At 55.4% G+C, this 27769-nt stretch overlaps 1 protein-coding gene across 9 annotated transcripts; it reads right to left on the minus strand.

Annotated features, from left to right (window-relative positions):
• Window positions 1–26111, minus strand: FOXN1 (forkhead box N1). Of its 9 annotated transcripts, none has more exons than XM_073797110.1 (9): window positions 25929–26111; window positions 14058–14209; window positions 13210–13668; window positions 10762–10875; window positions 8839–8969; window positions 7397–7493; window positions 4007–4214; window positions 3322–3813; window positions 1–1556 (listed from the first exon to the last, which is right to left on the minus strand). In XM_073797110.1, the coding sequence occupies exons 1-9, from the start codon at window positions 26029–26031 to the stop codon at window positions 1240–1242; spliced, it is 2073 nt and encodes a 690-aa protein (XP_073653211.1). In that variant the 5' UTR covers window positions 26032–26111; the 3' UTR covers window positions 1–1239. The 9 variants fall into 9 exon arrangements, with proteins under 9 accessions (XP_073653211.1, XP_033703427.1, XP_033703421.1 ...); XM_033847536.2 differs by having other exon boundaries at window positions 14058–14189; window positions 25929–26075; XM_033847530.2 differs by having other exon boundaries at window positions 14058–14816; window positions 25929–26028.
• Between the last annotated feature and the right edge of the window lie 1658 nt (window positions 26112–27769).

Below are 27769 nucleotides of genomic sequence, written 5' to 3' on the forward strand. Positions count from 1 at the left end.
CACAGGGCACTTGCTTTATTGTTCCAGGACAGGGGACAATGGCAGGTCTTCAAGAGTTCTGCTTGTGTCTCATCTGAACCTGGGGCCAACCTCCGGGGGTTCTTGTCACCCTCAGACCCTGGATAGGCTGAGGCTCCCACTTGGTAGGGGTTGGGCTCTCAGGTAGGGCATGGAGGGCAACTGGGTCACAGCTCCTCATTCCAGGGGCATCCCGGGCCTGCCAAGCAGTCAAAGAAAGGGGGCATGGGTGCTGCCCCACCAGCCTCTAGCAGACTTCCCTTCCCTGAATGCCCAGGCTGCCTGAGACAGCTGGAAGTAATTCACAAGCTGGGGCCTAAACTACATGAACTTCTCAGGAGTGAGACTGTAGTGACCTGGAGGGGCCCTTCCTGCACCCAGGGCTGGGAGAAAAGGACACTTTCAAGTTTCTGAGGGCAAGGGCTTTTCCAAACACTTTGTGTCAGAATTGGGCTCAGTTTGGTCCTGGGGTGGACACTGCCCCTCCTGTGTGTCATCCTGGGAAAGGCCAGAGAGAGCTTAAGTTGAGGACAGGTAGAGCCTGGCAGGGCAGGTGCTGATGAATAGCAGCCCGTGGGAGTGGGTCCACAGACAACCTGGGGAGAAACTCCATATCTCCTCCTTCTTGATGGGCCGCTGGGATGAAGATGGGAGAATAAATACAGGGGGCTTCTGGGAAAGATCATGCCTGGAGGGGAACGGGCCTGCAGAGAACGTGGACGTCAGAATAGGGTTCCATGGTGGTCTTGGACCTGGCATGGGGGCCCTGAGTTTTGGTAACCAAAGCCCTCAGCTGCCCCCAAAATGAAGTCAGGCTCTGATGTAGTTCTGATTCCTCTGGATATAAGGTATGTGTGTGTGTGTGTATGTCTGCATAACTGTATGTGTGTGTGTCTGTGCATGTGCGCCCGTGCATACGTGCATGAGGGCTTAAGTGTGGATGAGTATGAGCTAGGGAGAATGTATTTTCTTCTTGCCCAGACACTTGCTCTTCAGGGGCCCTGAGCGAGGAGCTCATGTACCAGGCGGCAGAAATGTGTGAGGGGCAGAATCCTGGGTGGTGACTTCTACACCCCCAGCTGCCGGCTAACAAACAAGTTGGCTTAGTGGCACAGGGGACAGGGAGTGTGTTCCTTCCTTGACCTTTAAGGTGAGCCCGACATGGGTGGCCAGCTGGGACTTCCAGGCCAGGCAAAGGCTGGAGCAGCTGCTGAGCATAGCTCATGCTAGGGCCATGGGCTTGGAGCTGGGGCTGAGGTACACAGAGGGGCCAGCAGGGGCCATGGGTTCCAGCTCCATGAAGGCTGAGTAGAGGGTGGTGAGATGCAGGTCCCCCACTGCCCCGGAGGCTCCATTGCCTGGTGGTGTCAAGTCGCCTGCCCCGCTGCCTGTCTCTGCCAGACAGGGCCCAGGGGGGAAGCAGTGGGATGGGGATGGGGGTTGGGGCGGCAGCATTGAAGATGATGTCAGGGGTGAGGTCACCAGTACCAAGGGGTCAAGGGCCAAGCTGTCATCCTTCAGCTGTTCCCACAGGTTTCCTATTTGGGGGAGAGAACAGGCGTCACTGGGAGGCACTAAGGAGCCCTGTCTGCCTCCCACCCCATGCTCTCACATGCTAAAGAGAGCAGGATTGGGGTAACACTGAATGGAGAACAGACCCTTGGCACTAGCTCTGTGACCCCAGGCAGCTGCAGAACCTCTCTGATTCCTCCTCCCATGTAGGACAGTTTGAAAGCCATAGCTCAGATGATCTGTGTGGCTCTTTTTCTTGTGGGTGGGGGAGATGATCAAGGATTTGAGAGCTGCCTATTGGAAGGGTTGATGCAGATGCTGTACATTCTGGGGTTACCCTGGGGAGGGAGCCCCAGGAACTCTTCACCCTGGCTCTTGCCCAGGCTCCCAAGGAAGGTGGATCTGCAGCCCAGACCAAGGATCTTCCAACAATGCACTGCTGCGTCCAGTGAGCTGGTTGGGCTCAGCTCCCTGGGCATCCTCCACCGCAGGGCCCAAGGGACGGGAGCAAAGCCAGGAAGCACTGACTCTGGGAGCAAACAGTGCTGCCACCAGCTCCTCCTCTATGTGTTGTGTGACCTGCATCGTGGCAGGCCAGGGCCTGGAGCTCCTTCCCTGGGTATCAGGGCTGCAGGGTCTGGAGGAAGAGAGCTGAACTAAACCTTCGACTGCACTTGGCTGCCTGGGTTCCAATCCTAACTCTCCTTCTTTCTCTCTCTTTTTTTTTTTTTTTGGCTGCCCTGCGTGTCTTGCGGGATCTTAGTTCCCCAACCAGGGATTGAATCTGTGCCCTCAGCAGTGAAACTGCGGAGTCCTAACCACTGGACCTCCACAGAATTCCCTTAACTTTCCTTCTTTCTAGCTAAGTGACCTTGAATAAGTTACTTAACCTTGGTATACGTCTGTGAAATGGGTTGAATAATCCCTCCTATCCTATAGGCACACATGAGAGAGCACATGCAAAGCGCCTCACAAGATGCCTGACAGTTAGTAGGGCTCAGGTAAATGCTTATGGTAGCTCACATGTCTATAGCTTCTTCTGAGGCTGTTGAGCCCTGTTCCCTACCTCTGGAGGTAGGCTCTAGCTGCTCGTTTCTAACAATAGCTTCCCAAGACCTGGGCTCCCTCCCCATCAGCCTGGGAGATCTCTGGGGGTCGGCTGCCCCCACCTGCTTGTGGATGTCTCCTACCCCAGTGCACACAGAAGGTCTGAGGCCTGGGTCAGCACCCTCCTTCAAACCCCCTGTGGCCAGTACCAGGACCTGGGGGTGCACTGGAGATTAGATTAGAATGGGTGGGGTTGGCCACGTGCAGAGATGGAGCAGGCAAGATGGAACGGAAGAGATAGAACCTCTCCCCCCGGGACCTGCCTAGCTCTGAGGCCTTCCATTCTTCCAGGGGGAAGATCTGTCTCCTTCCTCTGCATTAGAAGATGAACTCAGAAAATGCAATCGCTTCTGGGAATGTTCAGACCATCGGTCACTCACAACCAAATATGGAATGGAACATTAGGCCTTTTCCAGCCCACCCAGAGCTGAGAGCGGTTTGATGATAGGTCAGTTGGAACCTGTTCAAGGGCACCAGGAGGAGGGAGATGGGGGCAAGGACATTCCTCTTCGACCCTTAACCACCACTACCCCCTACCCAGCTTGGGCCTTCTCTGCTCCAGTTGACCTGAAACCCAGCAGTTAGTTAGCAGGCCGCAGCCTGGAGACTTAGACGGGACGGGCCACACTGCCAGATGTCCCTCTCCAGTACTGTCCCACTTCTCCCTTCCCATCCCCAGCTCACCCTGAAAGTCGAAGTCAGTGAGAGAGGGATTGATGGCATCCAGGTCAGTGCCAAGGTCTCCATCTGGCAGCAGGGTTTCATGTATGGTCCTGGCTGGGGAAGGTTCAGCCAGCAGCTTGGCACTGTGGCTGGGTGGGGTGTGGGCAGGCAGAGGCGAGTCCTGGGGGGTGCCCGGCTGGGCCCGCAGCTCAAGGTGACCATCTGGCTGTGGGAACAACGGCTGCAGAGGTCCAGGAGGGGCCAGGCCCGGTGAGAGGTGCGAATATGTCTGCCCATAAAAGGAGGGTGCGTGCCCCCCAAGTAGGTCCTGCAGGGGATTCTTGCCACGAATGGGGCCCGGAGCTGGGTGGACTGACTGCAGCGGCTGGGAGAACCCGGCTGGAGGTGGCAGGGGCCGGACGGAGCCTGAGCCTGCCAGCCCAGGGGCTGGGCAGCCGAGCAGTGGGGAACCCAGCTTCTCCCTCTTGTCTCCAATGAGGCTGTCCAGCTCTTCTGAAAAGGCCCAAGAGAGAGAGAGACACCATGAGGCCTCCCTTTCCCCACGAACGCTCCCAGCCTTAGAACCGCACTCAGGCGCTTTCCTCACTTATCAGTTCTCCTTGCTCAGCTTTTCTTGCCTCCTCCACTCGTATTTTTTTTACCTCATGGGCACCCTGGGCCCTCCCTGCATGGCCGTTAGCCTCACCTGGCTTGGCCATGCTTTTGCGCACGGCAATGGGGTCTTTCCTCTTCCACTTCTGCAGTTCCTCCTGCATCTTGTCGATCTTGGCTGGATTGAGGGCCCACAGGCAGCCCTTGCGAGAGGAACTGCCTGATTTGTTCTCTACCTTCTCGAAGCACTTGTTAAGAGACAGGTTGTGGCGGACAGAATTCTTCCAGCCATCAGGCGCCGTCTGCCGGAGCAGAGCAAGACAAAGAATTCAGGCCGGGGTCACGAAGCCAGAAAACTCCTTTGCTATCTGGGCACAGAACTGCCACCCACCCTGGGGCTTGTCGTCCTCATCAGCACCCAGCCCACGCTCGGTACCCTTCAGCAGTGGGGCAGGGGTGGGCAAGAACCTCGCTCACAGTTAGTAGCACCTAAAATCTGCCTTCGTCCTACTCCATGCCCTTCAGAGAGGGCTGTAGGTGGTTCATAAAGGAAGGGCTGGTGGGCCCTACGGACGGCCCCGCCCCTCCCCAGCCTGCGGTTGGGCCACTCCCCACTGGGTCCTCAGGCCTGTGCTTGGACCCGTCTGTGGAGAGGAACTCACTACGCTGAGCTCTCCCTGCTGTGAGTTTGTCTCTGGGGTGTAGGTCTGTGGAGTCCTCTGAGTGGGAGGGCATGTGTGTCCCTGAGAAATGAGTGTGTGTGAGAAAGTCTCTCTGGGTGTGTGTGTGGGTATCCATGGTTGTCTGTGTGTGTGGTTGTGAGTGTTCATATGTGTGTGCCTGGGGGCGTGGCCTGATGAGGAGGCCAGCCCTCAGGCAGGCGGTGCTCATGCCAACAGAATAAACACCCATTAGGAGGCCTGGTCATGCCACCAGGGCAGTAATTGCGCCCAGGGAGGGTTGTAAAAACTATTAGGCTGACTCAGTTGGGTGAGAGGCAGTGGCGGGGTTGCCAGGGGGCACCCCCTTTCCCCCACCTCCAGCTCTGTCCCAGGCTCTGTGACAGTCCTGGGCCCAGCAGGGGTGACCGTGGGCAGAGTGCCTGCTCTGGCTGGTGAGGTCCCCCTACCCTCGCCCCTCGGTCCCTCTCCCTTCCAGCTCACAGTTTCTGCTTAACGAGGGGCAGCCACTCCCTCCTCCCCAGCTCACTTGCCCCAGGGAGCAGTCAGGCTGAATCATGTCCAGCAGAACTGGGCCCTGATGCCAGCGTCACTGCAAGTTGCTCGCAGGAGCTGCTGGAGCCTTTCTCAGGGGCCGCTGGCCTGGGTCAGGGGCCTGGTTGAGATGACCCTCAAGGCTCCCAGGGTCATGACAGAGAATTCTTGAGCCACCAGACCAGCCAGCTGGGGAATTCAGCTTCAACTCCCACGACAGTCCCTACTAGGAGTCAAGGCTGTGGGCAGAGTTAATGGGGACTGGGCCCTTTTATGGCCCCATAAATCTGTGATTTGGGGGTGCCAGGGCAGCCCCCACCCCAGCCACTTCCTGTTTGGAAGAGGGGTGGTCAGCGCTAGCAATTATGTCCAGTGGCTGGACCTTCCCCAATCCCACATCTCTGACTCACAGGGCTTCAGGACGCCCATCTCAGCTGCCTTGGGCGTGAGTGCTGCCCACCCTAGGGTCCACTCTGTCCTTGCCCAGAAAAATGACCTTCAACTGGGGAGTGAGTGATAGAGGGGGCAGAGGATCTTTGAACTAATTTCTTAGGTGGGTCAGAGGGGAACGGTGAGAGTTGGAAGTAACTTACGCGCCGACGGGTTCAACCTGACCATTTTACAGACTGGGAAACTGAGGTCCAGAGAAGAAAGGGTCTAGCCCCAGATCACACAAGGAGGTGGTGACAGAGCCCAGACTCCAATTCTGTTCCCTAACTAAGGGCCCTGCCCAGCTCACCCCATAGGACTGCTTTCACCATCTGGGGCCTGACCCATCCTCACAGATGCTTTCTCTCTGAAGTCAAATGTAAACTTGGGAGTGAGGGAGTGATGCAACTGGCTAAGAACAACAACTGGAACCGAAAAAAAAAAAAGCAGTTAGACCTCTTCACTACTCAGCCCTACAAAACAGGGATTACACAGCTCCCAGGAAAAATAATTAAGCCAGGAAGATGAGACGTAGGGAAGGGCTGGGAGTTGGCAGGGAGGACAGGCTGAGAGGAATGGGGCAGGGCCCTCACTTCCCTCTCTCTGGCCTGGCTCCTTGAAGCCCTAGGGGACCCTCTAAAAGCGTTATAGGCCAGGGAGGCTCTGGTCCCCTGACTTGCTGGGGTAGAGGGGCAGCTCTGGATACTGACTTTGATGCTTCTTGAATCCCAGTGACAACTCTCTTTCCTCCTCTCCCTTCCAGGACCTTTGATGGATGACAATACTTTTTCATTCTTGGCCAGAACTCTGACCATCTTGCCCACTCCTCATCTGATGGCAGCTCGGCAAGTACAAGCTTGTTTGAATATCAGCCTCAAATTACCCCCAGGCAGCACAGTTGGGAAGATGGTGGGGCCAGAAATCACTGGCAGGTGGAACTGGGTTCTGGCTTACCTGGGCCGCAGCTCCCACCCTCTGCCTGGGTAGAAGGTGAGACTGTATCCACTAGGGTGCAGGCCTTGGAGAAGGTACCCCTCACACGCAAGCTCTGACCTCCCCTGCACCCACCCCAGAAGAAGGGGTTTTTGTTGGAGGGCCTGGGGAGCATCAGACAAGGGAAGTGGGTGGTGTGGGAAGCCAGAGAGCTTGAGCCGGCAAGTGATCCCACTTGATGTTTGGCCTTGAGTAAATGGAGAGAAGGGCATCTGTCCTGCCTCTAGGGAGGGAGTTTGCTAGAGCCCCAGAAGCCCCTTCTGTGGATGATAGAAATTATTGATAGATCCCGTCCATGGGAAGGTCGGGTGAACCAGCCAGTTCCCTAGGACCCTCTAAGACCATGAAGCCCACACTCTGCTTTCTGGCAGAACAGCAGCTGAGACTGCCGCCCACAGAGGCAGATCCTAATCTCTCCCGGGAAGGTAATGAGTTCTGCAGTCCCAGCATCCTGTGTCACCTTGGCTGGCCAGCTCCTACCCCAATTCCTCCAGTCCTACAGCATCCTGGGGGCAGCGGTGGGAACAGCCTCGCATTTCTTCCCAAGCTCTCTCTCCCCATTTGGGGTAGGTGGACGCTCCTTGAAGCCTATCAGAATTGCCATGTCCACCTTCCACCAGCATGAGGTCTGACTCCAGCCTGCTGTGTGACCTTTGGTGAATGGCTTGAGCTCTCTCTTCCTCACACAGAACTGTCCTTCTGAAGTGGAGACAAGGGGGAGCATGTGGGGGACACACCCTCTCCTGGCTTTCACTCAAACTCATCTCCCACCTCCCAACGGAATCCTCTGGTTCCAGAGAGGCCTGGCTTGCCTGGGGCCGGTGGGGTGCGGTGGATTTGGGGCTCACCTTGAAGTAAGGAAAGTGCTCCGTCATAAAATTGTAGATCTCGCTGACGGGAAGGCTCCCAGTTTTACTGTTCTTCAGGGCCATGAAGATGAGGATGCTGAAGGCAGAGAAAGTTCTGAGAGTTTGAACCTCTGACCTGGCCTGGAGTCTCCCCAACCCCACCCCCGGCCTGGCTGGAATAGTCAAGGAAGAATAGTCTGCTGTAGAATTCACGCGTGAGAGGCCCTATGAGGTCCAGAGGAGAAGGAATGAGAAAGTGTCCACTGAAGTCAGGAAATACTGATATACAAGGGTCTCGTGGCATCTGAGAGAGCTGGGTTACAATCCTGGCTTTGGCCACTCACTAGCTGTGTGACCTTGGGTGAGTGCCTTAACCTCTCTGAGCCTCAGTTTCCTCAGCGTTGAAGTGAAGAGAGTAATAGCTGTCTCAGAGTCGTGAGGATTAAGCATGCTGCCTAGCACATAGAAGGCACTCATTAAATGGAAGCTGTCATTACCAGTCAGCCTTCAGCCGATTGCATGAATGTTGGATAGTAAGGGAGGGGATTAAGGTTTTTTGAGTCCCTAAAAAGTGCCAAGCACATTCTCTCACTTAATCCATCCAAAGGCCTGAACATTGCAGTTCTCTCTCTTTTTTTTTTTTTTTAACAGATGAATAAACAGAGGCTCAGAAAGATTAAGTAACTTGCCTGAGGTTTCACAGCTAATAAATTCAGAGCCTGGAGTAGAACCCAGTTCTACTGGACTCCAAAGATTGCATGTGCTCCTTTCGGCTCATCATCCGGCCTTCCACAAACCCCTTCTCTGTGCTCCTGGATAATGTTTAAGTTCCTTTTCCTTCTCCTGAGCTCATACTGGCTGATGACCTGACCCCATGAGGGGCCTGGCACACAGGAGGTCGAGTATCGATGCTGGTTAGATGAATGAAAGTTCAGATGGAAGGTCTCCCAGATGGGCTGGGTGCTGCTGGCCTGGTACTTATAACCCCAGCGCCAGAGAAGTTGCACCAGATCTGGCAGGTGCTGGATAACTGAGCCGCATCTGCAGACCTCATCCCTCACTTACTTCCAGCAGAGCTTTGGGGGGAAGCTTCTCTCTATATCTGGGGAGGGAGGGAGAAGGGGGGAATCATCCCCCCTAAACTCTCAGTTTCAGGCCCTGGGCCCCAGGAAGCTAGAACTTAGCGGGCTCATCCAGGGCACCAGCACCTGCTGAGCTGAGCCACAGACATGGCTCCCCAGGGTGAGATGAGAGGTCAGAGGTGAACTAGTCAATCCCCCTGCCCCATGCTGGAATCTTCTCTATAGCATCCTTTGGAAGTCCACTAGCTATGACTTCCACTCCCTGCCATTACCCTTATACCTCAAGGGATTCCATGTCTCAGTTTCCCCAGGGTCCTCTCAGCCCTCTTCCTTCTACCTCAGGAGTGCTGAGAAACGTACCTGTAGGAGTAAATGGGTTTTGGGAAGAGAGGCTGGTGCCCATCGGTGCTGGCCTGGGGTGCAATCCGCTGGTATGGATAGTATGAGGAGCCCAGGTAAGGTACAGGGTAGCTGCTGCCACCTGGTGAGTACTGTAGAGGTCAAAGGGGCAGAGTGGTTGCCATGGTAACCAGTCTTCCCAAGGAAGGGGGCTCCCTGCCCCCATTCACATACATCCAGAGAAGGAACTGAGGCTAGATTCTTCTCTCCTGTGCTCCACCACAATGGTCATGGGCCCCAAAGAGCTATCTGAGGATGCTGGCCAAGGATGCGGCTATCCGGGGGCCTGTGAGGAGATCCACATTCCAGAATTCAGGATCTCAGAGGCCTCAGAGCTCCCTTCCTCCAGCATCTTTCTCTCAGGTCTCTAGGTACTCTGGTTGCCATGGTGATAGGACAGGAGTTGGGCTAGAGAGTGTGAGGGGTAGCCCAGGCCCTTGTACCCTTCTGGGCAGGCGCTCCAGACCTCTCTGGTATCTCCTGGAGTGGTTGGGCTGGAAGTGGGGTGTCCAGCCTAGGCATTTGCTGGGCACTGCCACCTTTTATGAGTTTCAGTGGCTCCTTGAAAGGGCTGGTCACGATGGTGGGCAGGTGAGGGTAGGAGGTGGTTTTTATGGCAAAGGGAGTGGCTGCGGTGCCAGGGATGGTGTTTTATGGGGGTGAGGGTGGGTAGGAAACTCTGACTCCCCCATCTGCTCCAGGCCGAAGTGATCTTTCCAGGTCACCCAAGAGACACTTAGTGACTGAGTCACCTCTCTGCAGGTTCCATAAAGCCCTGGGTGTGGCTATCTTGTTCGAGGAGGGGGTGCAGAAAATAGAGGGCATCGAGACAGGGCTGGGCATGACGAGGCCGCCTAGGGTCTGGTAGTCCCTTCGCCCTGCTGTGGCTCAGTCCCTGTCGGGCCAGGCCGCCTCAGGGACATTCCTACCGTGGGTCAGACCGCGAGCCTCAGGAGCGCTCGGCTATTCCAGCCAGGCTCGTCATGGAGTGAGGATGATCCCTCTTGTGTTTCCTCTGCTTCCCTCCTTCTCCTTCTTTCTCCGCACTAAGCAGGCAGTCTGACCAACACACCCCCATCCCCCGCCCACCTGCCTGCCTCCCTGGCTTGGCCAAGATCAAGGCCAATGCCAAAGAGCTGGGAGCAGAACCTGCTCCACAGGCAGGGCCTGTCTCAGTGCCAGGCTGCAGGTGGATGAAGCGGGGTGCTGGGCAGTCACTTGCTCTGTCTTGCCCGGTGACTCCTGGGAGCCTCTTGGCTATTCTAGGACTCTTTTCTTTCTCTTTTTAAAAACCTCCATCCCATGCCAGTATGGGTCAATTACTTGGCTTCCTGTACGTCTGGGAGGAGCTGAGGCTGGGCAGTGGGGTGGGAAGGGGGATAGGGCCAGAGATGATGGGGACCTGTAACCTCCAACTGGGAAGGTCCCCTAACTTCACTCCTGGTTCCACCCTGTCTAGGCTAAAGGGAAGTTTGAGGCCAAGGCCACATAAGATGGTGGCTGACCCAGACGAAAGCCCGCTGTTCCCTGGTCTGCTCAGCCTTGTGTGTCACCCCATTTACTCCTTTTCTCTTTGCTCAGTCCTTTTCTAGCTCTCCTCTTCTCTCCCTTTTTGGTTCCCATCCGGCCCTGCCCCAGTCTCAGTCCCACTCTCTTTCCTGAGACCTCTCAGGCAGTGTCTCAGACAAACCCCACCCCAAGAGAAGGGCAATTGCTTCCCTCCCCGTGAACCCCTGTTCCCCACCCCAGGTGGCCCAGCCTGAGATTCAGGGCCCGGCTCTCCCTACCTGCCCATCCAGGTGTGCACACACACACTCACACACACACCCACACATGTAATATCCTGAGACCCTGGGGAAAATTGCCCACCTGCCCCAGACCTACCTGGTGGAAGGGGGGCTGGGAAGGACAGTACATATGCTGCAAGGGGGGCTGGTAACAGTACATGCCTGGACCGCTCTCCAGAGGTGGGGGCTTGACCTCAACTTCTGACTCCTGCTGGAAGGAAAAAATAACAGATGACCGAGCTGGACCATATTTTTCTTCCTTTTTCTCTTCTGTGTCTCGAACCTTACACAAAAGCAACCCCTACTTTGCCTCCCCCAGAGCTTATTCCTGGAGAACAAATAGAGAACAGAGAAGGGCAGGGATTTTCCTGAGGGAACTCAGCAAGTTAGTGGTGGAGCTGAGGCTGGAACTGACAGGGCTCCCCATCCCCCCACCTCCCTGCAGGTGAGAGACTAAGGCTGGGCTGTCTGGGGACATGGGGGAGACTTGTCATTGGTCACACTGAAGCTGGGGTAGGACCAGAGGTCTCCCTGGAATGGCACAAGGGTGCACTGCCTGACCCCACTCACCAAGCCCGGCTCAGGACTTGCTTGTTGGTTCAGAGCCACCAGCCCCTCAGAGCAGGTGTGCAAAGGACCACTGCTCTAGAATTCCCATTGCAGAGCCATGGTGAGGGGAGCACAGGAAGTGGCCAGAGAGGTTGGTCCAGCTGGGTCCCCCAAGGTCCTGACCCTTCCTCTTCTGCAAAGCCCAAGGGAACTCTGGCAGGCTCTCTGGAGGGGGCTAGCGAGGCCCCTCTGCTCTGGCCATCCCCAACTCAGAGCCTCTGCTCTCTGCTCTGGGGAGTGTACACTGTTGCTGGTCTGCTGGAGCCCCGTGGCCTTTCTCACTCTGGCGGAGGGAGCCTGCAGCTGCTGCTGGTGGTGGAGGCCAGATCCTGGCCTCCCAAGGGTTATGAGCCCCACATGGAGCCCCCAGGGGCCAGCATAGAGTTCTACCCAGAGTAGGGCCAGACAGAGTATGCAGCTAGGTACAGGAAGGTCAACAAGGCCAAGAGCAGGTGGACCATTCTTCCTGGGATTACCAGGGGCCTTGGGAACCAGCATCTGGGCCCAGAGGGTCAAATTAGCTGTGAGCTCTTTCTGGGTGTGCCCGGGATTGCTGATGCAGAGATAACCCTAATCATAGAATCTCACATCTAGAAGGGCCACAAACACTATGTCCAGCCCTATCATTTGGCAGATGGTGGGGCTGAGCCCATAGAAGGGAAGTGATGTGCCCAAGATCACTCAGAGTCAGCCAGCTTGCTGTGGGTCTCTGGGCCCAAACTCCTCTCCATTGTGTGTGTGTGTGTGTGTGTGTGTGTGTGTGTAAGAAAGTGGGCTCAAACCTCAGCCTCACTTCTTATAGGCTGAGAGACACCTTGGGCAAGTCACTTGGTCTCTACGGAGCCTCAGTCTCCTCATCTGCAAAATGGGGTTAGTGGGAACTCTTTAGAGGGTTGTCATGAGGATTGAACAGGGCACTTGAAAGAAAGCATCTGGCACAGTGACCACGGGCTGGCACTGAGTGGACATTTAGGGGGAAGTAACTGGTATGATGGTCCCTTTCCTGGGGGCTGCTGCCACGTTCAATGGGCCTGAGGAAGACGCCGTCAAAGGGCCCCAGAACCAGAAGCAGACTCCGTCTTGGCCGCAATTGGTAGGGGCCCAGCGCCTTCTCTATCTTCCACTCCTGGGAAACAGGCTTTTGTTGGGGGTGGCTTGTGGATTGAATGGGAGCCTGTTTGAAAGCAAGAGGTAAGGAGAGCTGGTGGGCATCTGGAGTAGGCACAGCCCAGGCTGGGGAGTGGGGAGCAAAGCTCCCTTTAGTCTTCCTCTTCCCAAGGCAACAAGCCTATGAGGTACTATTAACGATACTTTTCTGATGAGGCTCAGAGAGCTTAAGTGACTTGCCCAAGGTCACACAGCTTGTGGGTACGGCTATGAAAGGAAATGAGCTTTCAAGGTGCTTTCAAGGTATTTCTATGAATATACCCAGGCCTCACTCCGGGTAAAGGATGGGACCAGAGTGTCCTTTGAGAAGACTTAAGTCCTCTCTCAACTCTGTAGGCTGATGCTGGAGAGAACATTGTGCCCTGTGGCTCCTCCCTAAACGCTTTCTCTTGGCCTCTGGAATGCGTTTTTCTTCTCACATTTGCATATGAGCCTGTAGGTCTGGCTGGAGATTCTTGACACTTAAACAGAGAGAAGCTGCACACTGGAATCCTGACTCAGGAGCCTCCGGGAAGCTTCCAGCTTCCTCGGTCTGACCGGCCTCCCCAGCCTCGTCCCCTCCACACCAGGCCAGGGCAGCGACCCTTGCCCAGCTGACCTGGAGGCCCAGAATGAAGCCTAGGGTCCCCAGCTCTCTGAGCTCGCTGCTCTCCTGGTGCACACTGACCCTGAGTGGAAAGGTCTGGAAAGGGATGGCGGGGGGTTTGTTCTGGGCTGCCAGGAATTGGGATGGGGGTAGGTGGGATGGCTGCCGGCCACTGGTACTCACCAGGACTTGGGGGCTGTGCTCCCGGCTGGGGTAGGGGAGCCCGTTGCACCAGGCCTCTGCTGGGAAGCCGGGCAGGAAGGCCTCACGCTCCCCCACATCTGTGGGGATCTCCTCAAAGGCCTCCAGCGCCCCTGGGGTCTTAAAGGAGTGTCCAGCGAGGGCCAAGGCGGTCTGGGCCTCAGGGAAGACGTCGTCATGGAAATGCCGCTTGTACGGATGGAAGGGCACGTGGCTGCCCTTGAGGAAGCGCCCGGGGCTGCTTGCCGGGCCCTCCTCAAAGCCGAAGCCGGGGTACTTGTCTGAGGGTGAGAGCCGGAAGGGGCCCAGGCCAGGGCCAGCTGGGCAGTGGACCTGCTCGGGACCCGGTGACGCGGCGCAGGGGCTGTGTGGAGGCAGTGAGGGTGCCCTCTCTGGAGGGCCATCGGGCACAAATGATGAGCAGCTGAAGCCGGCATGCTTCTGGGGTGGACAGAGGGTAGAGAGCCTGTGAGCGGAGGCTGCACCGGGACCCTACTCTGCGCGAAGGTAAAGGGCCTGTGGCTGAGCTCTGGCGAGACATAGCCTGCCCTGGGAAACCCCAATCTGACGAGAGCACACTGCTTCTAAACCTGGTCGCCCCCAGCAGGATGGAGGCACAGCCCTGCCCTGGGAAAGCCCCAGACTGAAGGGACAAGCAGAGGCCCAGGTCTGATACTTCTGGATCTGGGAGTCACTGGGTACTTATTTGCTGGTGGAAGGGACAAGACAGATGCAGGCAGGTCCCTGGGGGGTGGGGGTGATGGCCCACCTGCGGCTCGTGCACCTCTTAGGTCTTGGCCTCAGCCTGGACCTAAGTGCCTGGTACTTACGTTCTGTGGGGCAGGGGAGCCTGGGAGGCCCGGTGCCTGCATGTGGTCCCCTTGGGGCTCGCCCTCCAGTCTGGTGGGGCCCGGCAGCGTGACGTCAGACTGCTGCAGGAGTAGCGACACCATCACCCAGTCCTGGCCTCGAAGAAAGCCAGCTGTGATGAGTGTGAGGACCACCGTCCAGGGCTGACCAAGCCCAAGTCCACCACCTCCATTCCCACCCCATCCCCGGGCTGGGACCCTGACTCCAGCCAGATGTCTGATGAGAGGGGGAAACAGACAGACAGGGACAGATAAACAGACAAACTGAGAGGAACATCGGAAACAGAAGGAAGCAGATAAACAATGGGAGAGACAGAGTATGAAGGACACAGAGGGAGAGAGGCAGGTGGACTCGAGGGGACTTGGATGCCTCGTGGCCCCGTGAGCCTGGCCGGCATCCCCCACGGCACTGGGGATGCCACCACCGGCCCACTGTAGAACGTGTGGCATATTTGGTTTTCTCCTATGTCCTCCACACTCCAAAGTACCTGGGACTTTGCGCAGGCCAGTGCCCTTTCTGAGCTTTGCACTCACCTTTCGAAAAACTCAGGGCCTATACTAGGTGACATGGAGGGCTCTCGCTGTTCAGACCTTCTAGAATTATAGGAGAACTCTGTACCCAGCACAGTTGAGTGGTTAAGAGGACTCAGCTCAAAGCCAGCCTTTGCCTTTCCTTGCTAGCTGTGTTAGCGAAGCTTTCTGAGCTTCCACATCAATCATCTGCAAAAACAGGGAGAGAGAGAGGGCCGCCCTCGTGGGGATGCCGGATTAAATGAAATCATGCACATGAAGAATTTAGCACAGTGCCTAGCATGTAGTAAGTGCTCAGTAAATGCCAGCCCTCGTTATTAACATCATTATTAGTATGGTTCTTTTTTTTTTTTAACATCTTTATTGGAGTACAATTGCTTTACAATGGTGTGTTAGTCTCTGCTTTATAACATTAGTATGGTTCTTACTACTACTACCCTCACTTCTCTGCCTTCCTTCTCCACCATCTGCAAAGGGCAGTTTCTCCTGAATTTCTTCCTCTTTGCCCAAGTGGTTTCTGAGAAAGGCCACCCTTTGCTGAGAGCCTGCTCTGGGCTGGCCACTGTGTAAATGATTAGGAGAATTTTCTCATTGGTTTGTCAGAATAATCCTGTGAGTGAGGGACATTATTAACCTCACTTTCCAGATGAAGAAACTGAGGCTCAGAGGGGTTAAGTGACTTGCCCAAGTCACATAGCTAATCCTTGATAGAGTCAAGTTTTGAACCCAGATCTGTCTGACTCTGAAGGCTACACTCCTCTCAGTCTCTTCATTTGTTGCGGGTCAGAGTGGGGGGGTGCATGGGCTAGGCGCCAAACAACAAGAAAAGCACGAGGTTTACACACACACAAGACCCCCTCCGGCAGAGCAGGAGAACTGCATTTCCCCAGCCCTGCTCTCCCAGGAGCTCTGGCGGGGAGGGATGGCCGTGGTGGCCCCATGTGCCCAGCCTGGGGTTGGTACACCTTTGTTAAATAAGCTCTCTCCTTCATTTGACAAGGGGGTAGTGGGGACAAAGAAGGGAGGGCAATTGCCCAAAGTCCCTCAGAGGATCAGTGGCAGAGGGGGCTAGGAGCTGGGGTCCAGGTGGGGGCCTGGTGGAGGCTCTCCCGCCCCTTCAAGAGTCTCCACCGCCCCTTCTCCATGTCCCGGTGCCGCTCACTCGGCAATGCTAAATGTGGCGTGACCAGGGAAGCGCCGAGCTGGCCGTAACTGGACACCACGGTGGAGCAGGCCTGGGGCCCGAGGTGCAGGGCAGCCCATCTCTGGCTCCGCATGATTGCGCGGCCCGGCCCCTGCTCCCTGGACAGCCCCTGGACAGCTCGGGCCCGCCTGCCACTCCTGGCCCTGGTCCAGAGGTGCTTTCCCAAGGCCTTCTCCAGGCCTACCAGAGGCAAGCCTGGGCCCCTTCCTCCCCCAGGTCTTGGGCTTTGTAACACGTGGGGCGGTGGTCACTCTCCTCTCCAGAGGCAGAAGAACATATGGTTAAGAGCAAAGGCTTGGGATTTGGGCTGACCCAAGTTTGAGTCCCAGCTGTGTCACTTCCTGGCTGTGTGACTTTGAAAAAACGGTGCAGTTCTCTGTATCTCCTTTTGCTCCTCTGATAACAGGGCTTGTGGACCCACCTCCCCCCTTGTGGAGAGAGGGATGAGGCTGCCTTAGTCCCTGACCCCTTTCTCGAGTAGCTGGTGGAGCTCTTAAAGTTGCATTATCTAGTTCCGAAGCTCTAGAGTCAGGATTGGGTTTGAATCCCATTTAACAGTAGGACTTTGGTTGGGCAACTCGCTCAGCGTCCTTCCTCGGACCTCAGTTTCCTCATCTATAAAATAGGGCTAATAGTACGTACCTCTCTGGAGGGTTAAGTGATATATTGCTTGCAAATAACTTAATGCATAGGATGTGCTCAGTAAATGATAGCTATTTTTAATATTAGCAGTGGGACAGAGTTATCCTAAATGATGAGCTCTGGGGGTGAGGACCAGGAGAGCGGAGGGAACTCCTCTTTTCTGCCTCCCACCTCCGTCTCCCTGACATCATCCTCCCCCATTGGCAGAGGCTACACTTCTCTCCTCTTGACCCTCTGGCCTCAGAGATCGTTTTAGCCTTTCCCCTGAGGGAGAATGGCTGCAGAAACTCCCAGGGATTCGAGTAGGAAGGAAGGGGAGGTGACTTTTGCTTTGGATCCCTCAAGAGGCCTCTCTGACGGTTGCAGTGTCCGGGCTCTGGCATCTGCATTCACGAGGAATCTTTCATTGATGACTAATCTTTACGCTACCTGCTGCAGTTTCAGGGGGCACAATAGGATGTGTGCCTGCAAATCTCGTCAGCAAACCAGTGCAGGAGGTCCAGTCAGCTCTCCTCCTTCCTTGGATCCCAGGAGCTACCCCTGATGGCACTCATGACCCTGCCACTCAGTGTGGGCTTCCACAACCCACAACCTGCTCTCTTTTTGGGCTAGAGCTAGGCCAGGGCTCTCGATGGTGGACAGTGCCCTGGGGTCCCTTGGACTGTAAGGACTTCCCTAATCACAACTGCACATCTATAAAGCACTCTGCAGTTTACAAAGCACCTTTGTATCTATCATCTCATTTCATCCTCCCTTTGCCCCAGAGGGTAGCAGGCAGTGGTGTGCTGGAGTCAGCTGCGATGGACTTGTTAGGGCCAACTGTACCCATCTCTTTCCAAATCCATTTTTGGTGAAATTGGCCCAAATTGGCCTTGGTGGGAATATTTACCCAAGGAAATTTGCAAATGCTACAAATTAGTCCTTTTTTTTTGGAGAGCTGGTGGGTGAGCATTTATCATACACCACTGGTAGGGGAGAAATGTCATTAATCCCATTTTTCAGGGGAGAAGATTAAGGTCCAGAGAGAAATGACATGCCCAGGGCCACACAGTTAAAACTGAAAACCACATCTCCTGCGTCTCAGGCCTCAGAGCCCCAGTTATGCCCCCAAACCACTCCAGGGGTGCAACGCTGGCAAAACTTTAGCAGAAGACCACTTTAGTATCCAGGTATTCTGTCTACCCCCTACTCTCAGAACTTTTCCTTCTTCCATGATCCTTGAGGAGTGGGAGGGCAGGGGTAGGGATAGAAGAAGTAGACTTGATCTTTCCTGGAGTCAGAGGGAAGAAAGAAATGCTAACCTGAGTAGGAAGCATGACGAGGAAGAAATTCCTCAGAAAGAATGAACACAGGATCAACAACCAGTGTTATCAAATCTTTGCTCTGTGTCCTTCTCACAAACAGCCAGGTCTTTTGTTCCTTCCACCCAGCATATCTCCCCACCCCTCAGAGACTCTTTTCCCAGTACCCCAGGATTAAGGCAGAGGGGGCATTTGTGGGGTAGGAGCGGGGGGACACCCTGTTGGCTGGTTGTGTGACCTTGGACAAGTCACTTCCCCTTTTCTGTACTCAGTTTCGTTATAAGTAAAATGATGCGCTGGGACCATTTGCATCTAAAGATGTTGAAGCTGGTCCTGTGGATGTGTATATGGTCCACAGAGCTGTCAGTTAGGCCCTCATCTCTGCTTTTTCTTCAGGAGGGACCTCTCTGAGGAAATCCTCAAGGGGACCAGGAACAACTGGGTGAGTTATTATACCCCAGAAAGGAGGTGCTGTATTATCCCCCCCATTTTATAGACGAGGAAACTGAGGCTCAGAGAGGTTAATCTGACTTGCCCAAGTTCACTCAGCTAGTGAATGATGCTCCCCAGGATTCAGACACAGGCTTCAAAGCTAGAGTGCCTAACCACTATGCTACACAGCCCCACCTCAGGAACACCTCAACTTCCTTGCTCACACCTGGAAGCCAGATTGGCAGGTGAGGGGCAAGGTTGGAGGTTTCCTTGGGACGGTCTGTCCCTGTACCCTACGTGGGCGGCTGAGTCACAGAGGACACTAAGGGCCCTCACTGGGCTCTACACACTCCCTCCCATGCAGGCTGCTCCTACCTGCCCTTTACAGAGGTGGAGATGGTAGAGTTCCACCTTAATGGTTTCTGTTACTGGCTGTGGCAGCATGTTTTACAAGGGGTGGGGACCGTGCCCAGTGCCGCCTGTGGCCCCACCCAGGCTCCACCCTCCCAGCTGCTGGGAGGGGTCCCCTGGAGCAGTTTGGTAGGGGCCACTCCTGAGGCTGGACACCCTGGATACTGGGAGTCTGGGGTTTCTAGCTCCTCTGCTCCCATCAAGGTTGGGGGTTCTGAGGCCAAAATCCTGTCCCCTCTGGCTCTTGACCCTGACTCGGTATCAGGAAGTGGGTCAGCTGCCCCTGCCTTGAGATCTGATTAAAGCGCTCTGAGAAGCAACTACAGATGAAAAGGGCAGGGGGTGGAGTGGGGAATAAGAACAAAGGATGAAGAGTGATCATGTCCCCCATGTGATGCTTTCCTCAAATCTGAGCCACGGACACCTGCAGCTGAGTCATTCCCATTCCCCAAACCAGGGCTCTCCTGAAGCCACTTCAGTCATCCCTCTGCCTCTGGAAGTAGGCTTGTCTTAGAGCAGAACTCGGTATGCCCGTCCCGAAAAAGCGCTCGAACCACCTCGCATGCCTGGGGCCGACCTTGAAGTTCTTCCCGATGTCTAACCCGTAATGTAATCTCTCTTGTAATGTTAGTCTTCTTGCCGTATCCTTCCTGCCGTTCACCGAGGGCTAGTAAATGGCAATGGACTCATCCCTCCTGCAGGGTGGGTCCCAGCCTGGCTGTGGATGTCGAACTCCAACAGCTTCCGGTTCCCCCATTCTCCTTTGCCCAGAACCCCTTCCTTTCTACCGTCCCTGATCATCGTGGGCAGCTTCCCATCTCTCCAGCCCGTTCCCAGCCCCTGCCACCCAGCCTTGGCCCCAGAGGAGCTGAATCCAAGCACTCACAGTAGGCTCTGGGCCATGGCCACCATCACGGCTTCTTCGGGGAGTCATTCAGCCCAGGAACTCCCCAGGAGCTTCCACTGAGGTATAAATACTCCCACATGCCTGGACCAGCCCCCTGCCTGAGGGCCGGGGCGGGGCTGCCTCCGCAGGCCAGGCAGGCAGGTCACATGCCCCATAAATGCCACTGGACCACAGGCCCTTCCCAGCAGCCCTGGGGAGACCGAGTGGGACCTGACCTCCTTGGATGGAAGGATGATGGATGGATGGAGGGAGGGATAGGTGGATGAATGGAAGGATAGGTGAGTGGGTGAAATGGACAGATTGATGGGTGGACAAATGACTGGATGGAAAGCTGGACAGACGGACAGACAGATGAATGAATGGACAGTGGGACAGATTAATGGGTGTCCTTGAACTGCCTATAGATGCTCATTTGGTAGATGGGGAGAAAGAGGTGCTGGTTTCAAGGAAATAAGAAATGCTATCCTTCAAAGCTCCCATCCATCTCTTTCTGAGACACACCCACCAGGCCCCCTTTTCTCCTCTGCTATGGACACCTGGTCTGAGAGACTGGCTCTGCTGGGTTCTCCCTACTCCTTAGGTGACTGTTTCCAAGACACTTCCCACCTAAACACCCCCAACCCCCAAGGAATCTTTTGGTCTTTGGTGTCATTCATGGTCTGTCTTTTCCTCCCTCCTGCCTCCTCTGGAGTTCAGGCTCTGAGGCTGTGAGCCCATCTCCAGATCTTGTGCCCAGAAGCAAGGTCATCTTGCCCTCCAAGTTTAGCAGGGGGAGGGGGAGGCAAAATTCTCCCTTCCAAGATCATGAGACCCTTACATGTGAGATTTAGGGAGAAGGTGACTTCCACCCCGCATCTGCCCCAGGAATTTTTAAAGGCATGACTGGGTCTGATGGTGAGAATAGGTCTGGCAAGGGACTCGTATGTGAGCCAGGTGACCTGGAGCCCCTGGGGCCCGACTTCAGAGCTGGGCTCCTGAAGGGTGGGGATTCCTTTCTTGTTTAGTCCTCCCAGGGGGCAATGTTCAGAAAGCAGTGGTCTGATTTCCAAAGAAAGTTCCTTCTAGTCCTCCGTCTGCCTAGCTGTGAAAGGGATCCAAGAGTGGATGGTGAGGTGGGCAGTGACTGAAGGAACAGGAGGATTTTTCATAGATGGTAACATATGGCCTTCCTCCTTCCTTACAACACGCCTCTTCCAGCCACTCTGGCTAAAGAGGGTAGGGGAATGGGCGGGGGGGGTGGGATGAAGTTGGTCTCCTCTGAGCACCCATTATCTCTGTGATCCAGTGTCCCAGAAGTCCTTCCCCCATAACAAAGTCGCTCAGGGCTGAGCCTGGTCCCCCCCTCCGGCCTCCTGTGGGCTGCTCTGATAACTGGCTGTGGAGTTAACTGGCTGTGCTGGTGATTGGTGGCTGAGGATATGAGAGGTGAGACCCACAGCGATGACTGGGGCCTTGTTTCGCCTCATCCCCTAGATTGGCATTTATTATCTCAGAAACCCCCAGCTGCCTTACAAAGCCCGCCTGTTCCCACACAGGGAGTCCTTCTGACCAAGGACCCTAGAATCTCCTCTCCCAGCTCTGCCATCAGCGTGGGCTAGTCACAGAAATTAACCTCATTGCCTCCTTTATAAAATGGGATCCTCTTCTTTGCCTTACATACCTCACCTGGCTGTCCTGGGGACTGAGTGAGAAGCAGGGTGTCAAAATCCTCTGAGGAAGATAAACTGACACCGTCTTGCCTGGCGCCCCTGCCTCCTCCCCTGGGGTCCCAGGCCCATTGGATTTCAGGAGAGGGATGCGGGCTGAGATCTTTGCCCCTTCAACCGTTTGCCCCTCCCTGGGCGCTCTACATAGGACGGGTCCAGACCCCTTTCTGCCTGCTCACCTTACTGGGGGCTTGAGATGGTTCAGGGACCTACCATCCCTTGAGCCAGGGGCCTCTCATGCTCTGTACATATTATTATCATAAGGACTCTCATTATTACCAATCTACTATTAGGGATATTAATCCCACCACCACTACTAATGATGCAGATCTAGTACCAGACAAATACCTACTGGTGCACCTCTCCTCCAAAGCCACCCAGAGCACACGTACACACACACACACACACAGATCCTCCTGGGCTTGGCATTGTCATCCCAAAGAACTTTCTCTCCAAAACCTTTCCCACCTTGGGCAGATTGGACATGATCATGAGAAGGTCCCAGAGGCTGAGCCTCTTCTCCAAAGCCATGTGCTCCGTGGGGCCCAATGTGGGCTCCAGGAACTCCTCTCAGAGGGAGCTGGGGACACCTCTGATGGTGAATACTGCTGCAGTCACTCTGCCTCTGCTAAGTGGACAGTCTGAAAATTGGGTTTTCTGATCACAGCGATGTGTGTGTGTGTGTGTGTGTGTGTGTGTGTGTGTGTGTGTGTGTGTGTCCTCATGCACATCCTATGCCTTCCAAGAATGATGGGCTGGTGTAGTCTGGGACATGGCTGTGGAATTTACAAGTGTATGTAAGATCTCCAACTGTTTCCGGGTGATCCGGTTCCAGGGACATGCCCTATTCTGTGTGTGTGTGTGTGTGTGTGTGTGTGTGTGTGTGTGTGTGTCTGTGTGTGTGTGTGTGTGTCTCTGTGTTGGTGCCTGCCCAGGTTGTCTGTAGTTTATCAGAAGCAGTAGTTTCAGGCTGGGGGAGCAGGGCTTGAAGTAGACTGATCATGTGTCCTCCCATGAGCACGGGGTGGAGGGTTAGGGTCAGACTTCTGGGAAACTCTCTGTTGCATCCTGGGGGGTCTTGAGTGGTACCTACCCTCTGCACCTTCCAGGGTAGCCATGAGAGCATGGGTTTCCTTTTCTCTGTGACTCACAGCTGGCTCTTGAGTCAAGTTCCCTGAGAGATCACGATTCAGCTAATTCTCTCCCCGGCTCCATTAATCTGAGCTGACTAAGCAAGAGCCACAGGTGGGGTAGAGACTGGGGATGCCCAAGACTGCAGTCATTCCTAAACAACCCAGCAGGCTTCCTTGCTTTAGCTTCTGTCCATCTCCTTGCCTTGGGCCTGGCCATGCTTAATAGGATCGGTTATGCTCCCAGCACCCCCCAAAAACATTGCCACTGCCTCCCTTTGGGGCCCTCTAAGGATGTCTCTTCATCTCCCCACTTGACTTGCCACACACCTGCAGTGTTGAGAGGTCCATCTGGACATCAGACTTGTCTTGTGGCACCTGAACTCATTTTTACTATTTGGCCAGCAACCAGCCTTTAAAGTTCAGATAAGATCAGGAAGCTGAGGGCTTCTCCAGGGATGATCCTACCCAATCCATTTTGTCCTGAACACTGGGAGAATGTGGAGGACATACCAGGACCTGGCGGGGGCACCGATGAGGGGCGCTGACCTCCAAAGGGGATCTCTGGTGTATGGAGAGATCCATCCTGGGGAGGTGGAAATGCTGTGGGATGGGAAGATGGAGTTAGGGATGACGATGAAGTTGGGGCTGAGGAGGTGAGGGAGAAAGCAAAGAGAGAAATAAGGTGGTGGAGGTGGACTTGAAACTGGGGTTGGGGATGTGGGTTGGATAGGAAGAGGGCTGGATTGGGGTTAGAGATGAGAATGGGGGTAGAGTTGGGTTGTGAAAGGAAAGACAGGTGGAGTAGAGAGGTTATGCATGCAGAGGGGTGGAGGTTGGAGATGGGCACAGAGATGGAGGAAGGGGCAAAGGATGGAAAGGAATAAATGAGAAAGAACAAAATCACTCAGGGACCTTTGATTGATGCTTCTGAGACCCACTCTCCCAGAGGTCATCTTGTCATTCCCCTGCTCCCGGGCATGTCGCCAGCCCAGCCACACCCATCACAGATCAATGGTTGTCTCTCCACTCAGGAAACCACCTCCTGTGGTCACATAATCCAGGTAAACTTAATTGAAAATGCTGAAACGTCTCTCTGAAGTTTAATGTCAATCTCTCCTGCTGCAGAAGCCAATCTCAGCTTGCTAAAAACTCCCTCCTGCAGGCCTCAGCAGGGACGGTAGGCTGTGACTGGGAAAGAAAGAGGGGAGGCCATATCTGCGGGACCTCTGTCCCTGGCATCCCTCTGTTATAGGGGAATAAGGGGAGGCAGGCAGAAATGTCTCCCAACAGCCCCCTTCTCATCAGAGTATGGAGCCAGAGAGACTAATAGAGGGGCAGCGGGCATGGGGCCTTATTTCTGTCTCTTCCTGTACACAAGGTCTTCAGAAATTTCAGTGTGACTTAGTAACAGTCTCTAGCTAGGTGCTTGAGCCCTGTGTAGGCAGTGGGGGCTCTGCTGGTCCATGAAGACTCAAGCTGGAAGGAGGGAGGTTAGACAGCAGGAAGGACTTCCTGGCAGAAAAGGATGGAGAGCCCATGGGAAGCGGTACTTTCTTAGAGGGCAGATGGAACTCTCCATGGGGGCTAAAGGAAGACATTCCCTGAGACCAAAGTGGGGACATAAGACATCTTCCCAGAAGGCAAGTGTCACCAGTGGGCCTCCCCCTTTGTCTTCAACTGTCCCAGGCCTTCTCCCGTCTCACAATGAATGAAGGCACAGCTGTTGGTTGGGGTCCTATGGGGTTAGTGTGTGGATGAGACAGATATGGGGAGCAGGGAGGGTGCCCCAACTCTCTAATCTTTCTCTTGCCTTCCCAGGAGCAGAATCAAGAAATAAAATCCTTTACTGAAATAAAGTCCTTTGAGAACTCCCCGGCATTCCCGGGAGAACAGGTTCCTGGCCCTGGGAGGTGAGTGAGGCGCCGGGCCTGGGGGGGCAGCGTGCCTCGGCAGGCCCTGGAGCCCAGAGCTGAGCTCCGCAGAGGCGGCATGGGCGGGGCCGGGCAGGGAGCTGAGAGGACATGTGCCTCTCCTCACAGCACCTTCGCTCCTGAGGACCAGAGCCTCCCCAGGACCCAGCCCCACTCTGGCCCTACCTGGCCCACCACGAGAGTGGGGTCCCGGAACAGAGGTGCTGCCCCAATCAGTTGGGGATGCCCTTCTACTGCCTGCATCCTGGGGGTCAGGGAATGCCCAGCGTGGTACAAGGGCCTGAGCTGGGCCCGACGGGGACAGGACTGGAGTGCAATGCCACCCAACCCTTCTCACCCTCCCATCAGCCCAGAGGAGCTGGGTTTTATCAGCAGGGAAAAGAGAACCCTATGGGGGCGGGCAGAGCTGGATCCTGCGGCAGCAGGGACTTCAGACTCCAGGAAGGACTGACTTCAGGACTGTGAGTGAATGCCCGAGTTTCCTCCCTCAGGATTAGGAAAGTGAGGAGGGGGCAGACCTGCCTGGCTCGGGAAACGACCAGCCTAGAGGCAGGTGGAATGGATGAGATGATTTCTCGAGAGGATGCGCCCTCTCCACCCAGGTCCTTTCCTGCTGACCAGCCGTGACGGGCCACAATGCACACGCAAACATATCTTCCCCACACCTTGCGCAGAGACAAGAGGCAAACACGCCCACTCATTCGAGTCTATTCTTAACTAACTTGCTTCTTTGGACATTTGGGGAGGGCCTGGGGACTCCACGGGGAATGCCAGAACCTTACCTGATCAGATAGGGGGTGGGGAAAAGCCATGGGAGCCAGAGGGGTCTTCCTGCTGCTCCGGCCAGTTCCCTAAGGGCCTTTGCTCCCCAGACCCCCAATTCCAGGCGTCCAGGGTCTGAGAGCTCCCTGCGTATCCCAGGTTTGCTCACCAGGCCTCTTGGTTTCTGGGGTCCAGACCTCCGGGGGATTCTGCCTTGGGTGCAGCATCAGGTTGTGGCCGTAGCACCTGTTCGCCACCTGTCTGCTTCTCCACCAGCTGCACCCTCTCCTTCCTGCAGCCCAGTCCTCTGTGCAGGCCCGGGCATCTAGACCCCAGCTGAGGCTGCTTAGGGGCAGTGAATGATTCCTTGATCAACAGACACCCTTAGCACCAACTAGCCCCCAGAGCCGGGCTCTCCCTCTCCACTTGGAAAAGCCACTAAATTGGGAATCTGCCTCCCTGTCTTTCAGCTCTAGTTTTCCAATTTTAGCCCCTCTGTGTCCTTACTTTTTTCCAGCACAGGGTGGCTAAGCACACCCTCTCCAACACACAGAGACACACAGAGAAAATCCACGAAACACCAGAACGAAAAACCACACTACAGCAAGAAGGATTGAAGTTAGACAACCTGGAACAGGAAGAAGAGGGAGGAATAAGGAGGAGGGGGTCCTCCTAGCCCTCCAGGCACTCACCCCACTTCCTGATTCACCCTTGAGCTGCAGCGAGAAGGAAGGGAGCACCCAGGTGCTCCCAGTCACTCCCAGGTGCTCCCAGTCACTCCCAGGACCCATTAAAAAGGCAACCCCCCCTCCCCATTCCCTGGCCCAGCCCTGCTGGCCTCCACGGCTGACTTAGGCCGGGTCTCTTCTTACCGCTCAGTGAAGCAGGTCGGCGTGGGGGCCGGGGTCTGGGGGGCCAGGAGCTCCGTCTCTCTATCAGTCCGTCAGCTCGGCCGTCCTGGGTCTGTGCTGACATCAGGTGAGGGGAGGCAGCTGCTGGGCGAGCCAATAATTATGATATCAGCTTCCCCTTGCCCCGAGGGGCTGATGCCAAAACGGGGAGAAGAGCAAGGTGACTAAGAACCTAGTTTGTTCCTTGGCTCTTGTTTGACAGGTACCGGCTCCTGTGCCCGCCCTGGCCACGCCCTGGTCCCCCCAGCGCCTCCCTCCTCCTGGACCAGGCTGGGCCCTTTGGGCACAGCCTGTGGCCTGTGGCGGAGGGGGCTGTCCTTTGGCCCCTCCCTGCACTGCAGAACAGGGATGTCAGCCCCCATGGGTGGGGCACAGGCCTGTTGGGACACGCACACGTGTGTCAGGAGAGCTGGGCCACCGCATGTGTGTTCAAGGAGCTGGCGAGGGGATTCTGGGGAGCAGTTTGGGTGGCAGCCTGGGGTTCTCAGGCCTGCCATGGACAGGCAATAGTTGTGACCCCTTGAGGGCCAGGCACAAGCATAGGTTTCCTGGGGACTGTCTGTCCACGAGGTCCAGCCATCTGCCTGTCTCTCTACAGTCCCTCTGACACCTTCAGAGTGTCTCCCTGGGTGTGTGGGTGTGTGCACCACATGTACATGTGTCCGTGACTCCCTCTGCGTGTCTGTGGGTTCGTGAGTGTCTCCATGTGTTCGCACATTTGTCTCCTGGGCTGCTGTGCGTCTGCATCTATGTCTTTCCCCATGTCTGTGTGTGGATCTATGTCCCTTTATCCAGGCCTGTGTCTGTGCCCTCTCGTGTGTCATCTGCGTGTGTACACCCTTGTGTCTGTACACATGTCTCTGGTCTGGGTCAGGAATCCTGCCCTGTGTGTGTATCTGTGTGTCTGAGCAGGCGGAGATGGGGGCCCCTGTTCTGCGTCGTGATCCCACGGCCACTCTTTATGGTCTGGAGGATGGAAACAGAAATTTATGTGGTTGTGGCCCCGGTCCTGGCCCCCTCAGAGTGGACCCTGTGGCTCAGAGTCCACACTGGATGTGGAGTGCCTGGAGAGCCCTGGAAACTGGTCCCCACTGCTCCCACCAGGACTCAGGCTCCCGGCTGAGACCTTGTCCCCACCTCCTACTCACTGTTCCCTTTTCATCTTCTTTGCCCCACCCCTGTCTCCTATCCCCGGCCATTCTTTCCCTCCTCTCCCTCCCTCCTCGTTCTGGCCTCTAAGCCCACGTATATCTCTTCCTAGAACTGAAGGTTCCAGGTATGTAGTGATAGAGTGCCCAGCAAAGCCTGGGATTTGTCTTCTGGTTGGAGAGTGTGGATAGGTCAGCTCCACTCTACTTATTCTGTCTCATTCCAAGGAGGGAAGTAATGTCACCCTTGGCAGGGGGGTCCTGGTGGCCATCTGGCACCAGTGTAGAGTAGACTAAAACATTTGGAAACTTCTTGGTCTAGGCAGGGGATATCCATTTCAAAAAGAGCGTGCTGAGGCAGATAACAATGAACTCATCTGTGAGTGAGGTTAGCTGTGTCATCTTCCATACTTACCACTCTGTGCCTCAGTTTTCTCATCTGTTAAATAGGAACGATATTAGTCACCCACAGAATTGTTGTGGATTAAATAAGATTACGTTTAAAGTTCTCAACACTATCCCTGGTATGTAGTAGATGTTCAACAGACGTGTGCCCCCTTTCTATTTATCAAGCCCAGTAGCTACGAGTAGCCCCTGCTCGCAGCAACTACAGAAAGCCCGCGTGCAGCAATGAAGACCCAATGCAGCCAAAAA

Source organism: Tursiops truncatus, chromosome 20, assembly GCF_011762595.2.
Source record: "Tursiops truncatus isolate mTurTru1 chromosome 20, mTurTru1.mat.Y, whole genome shotgun sequence".
NCBI lineage: Eukaryota > Metazoa > Chordata > Mammalia > Artiodactyla > Delphinidae > Tursiops > Tursiops truncatus.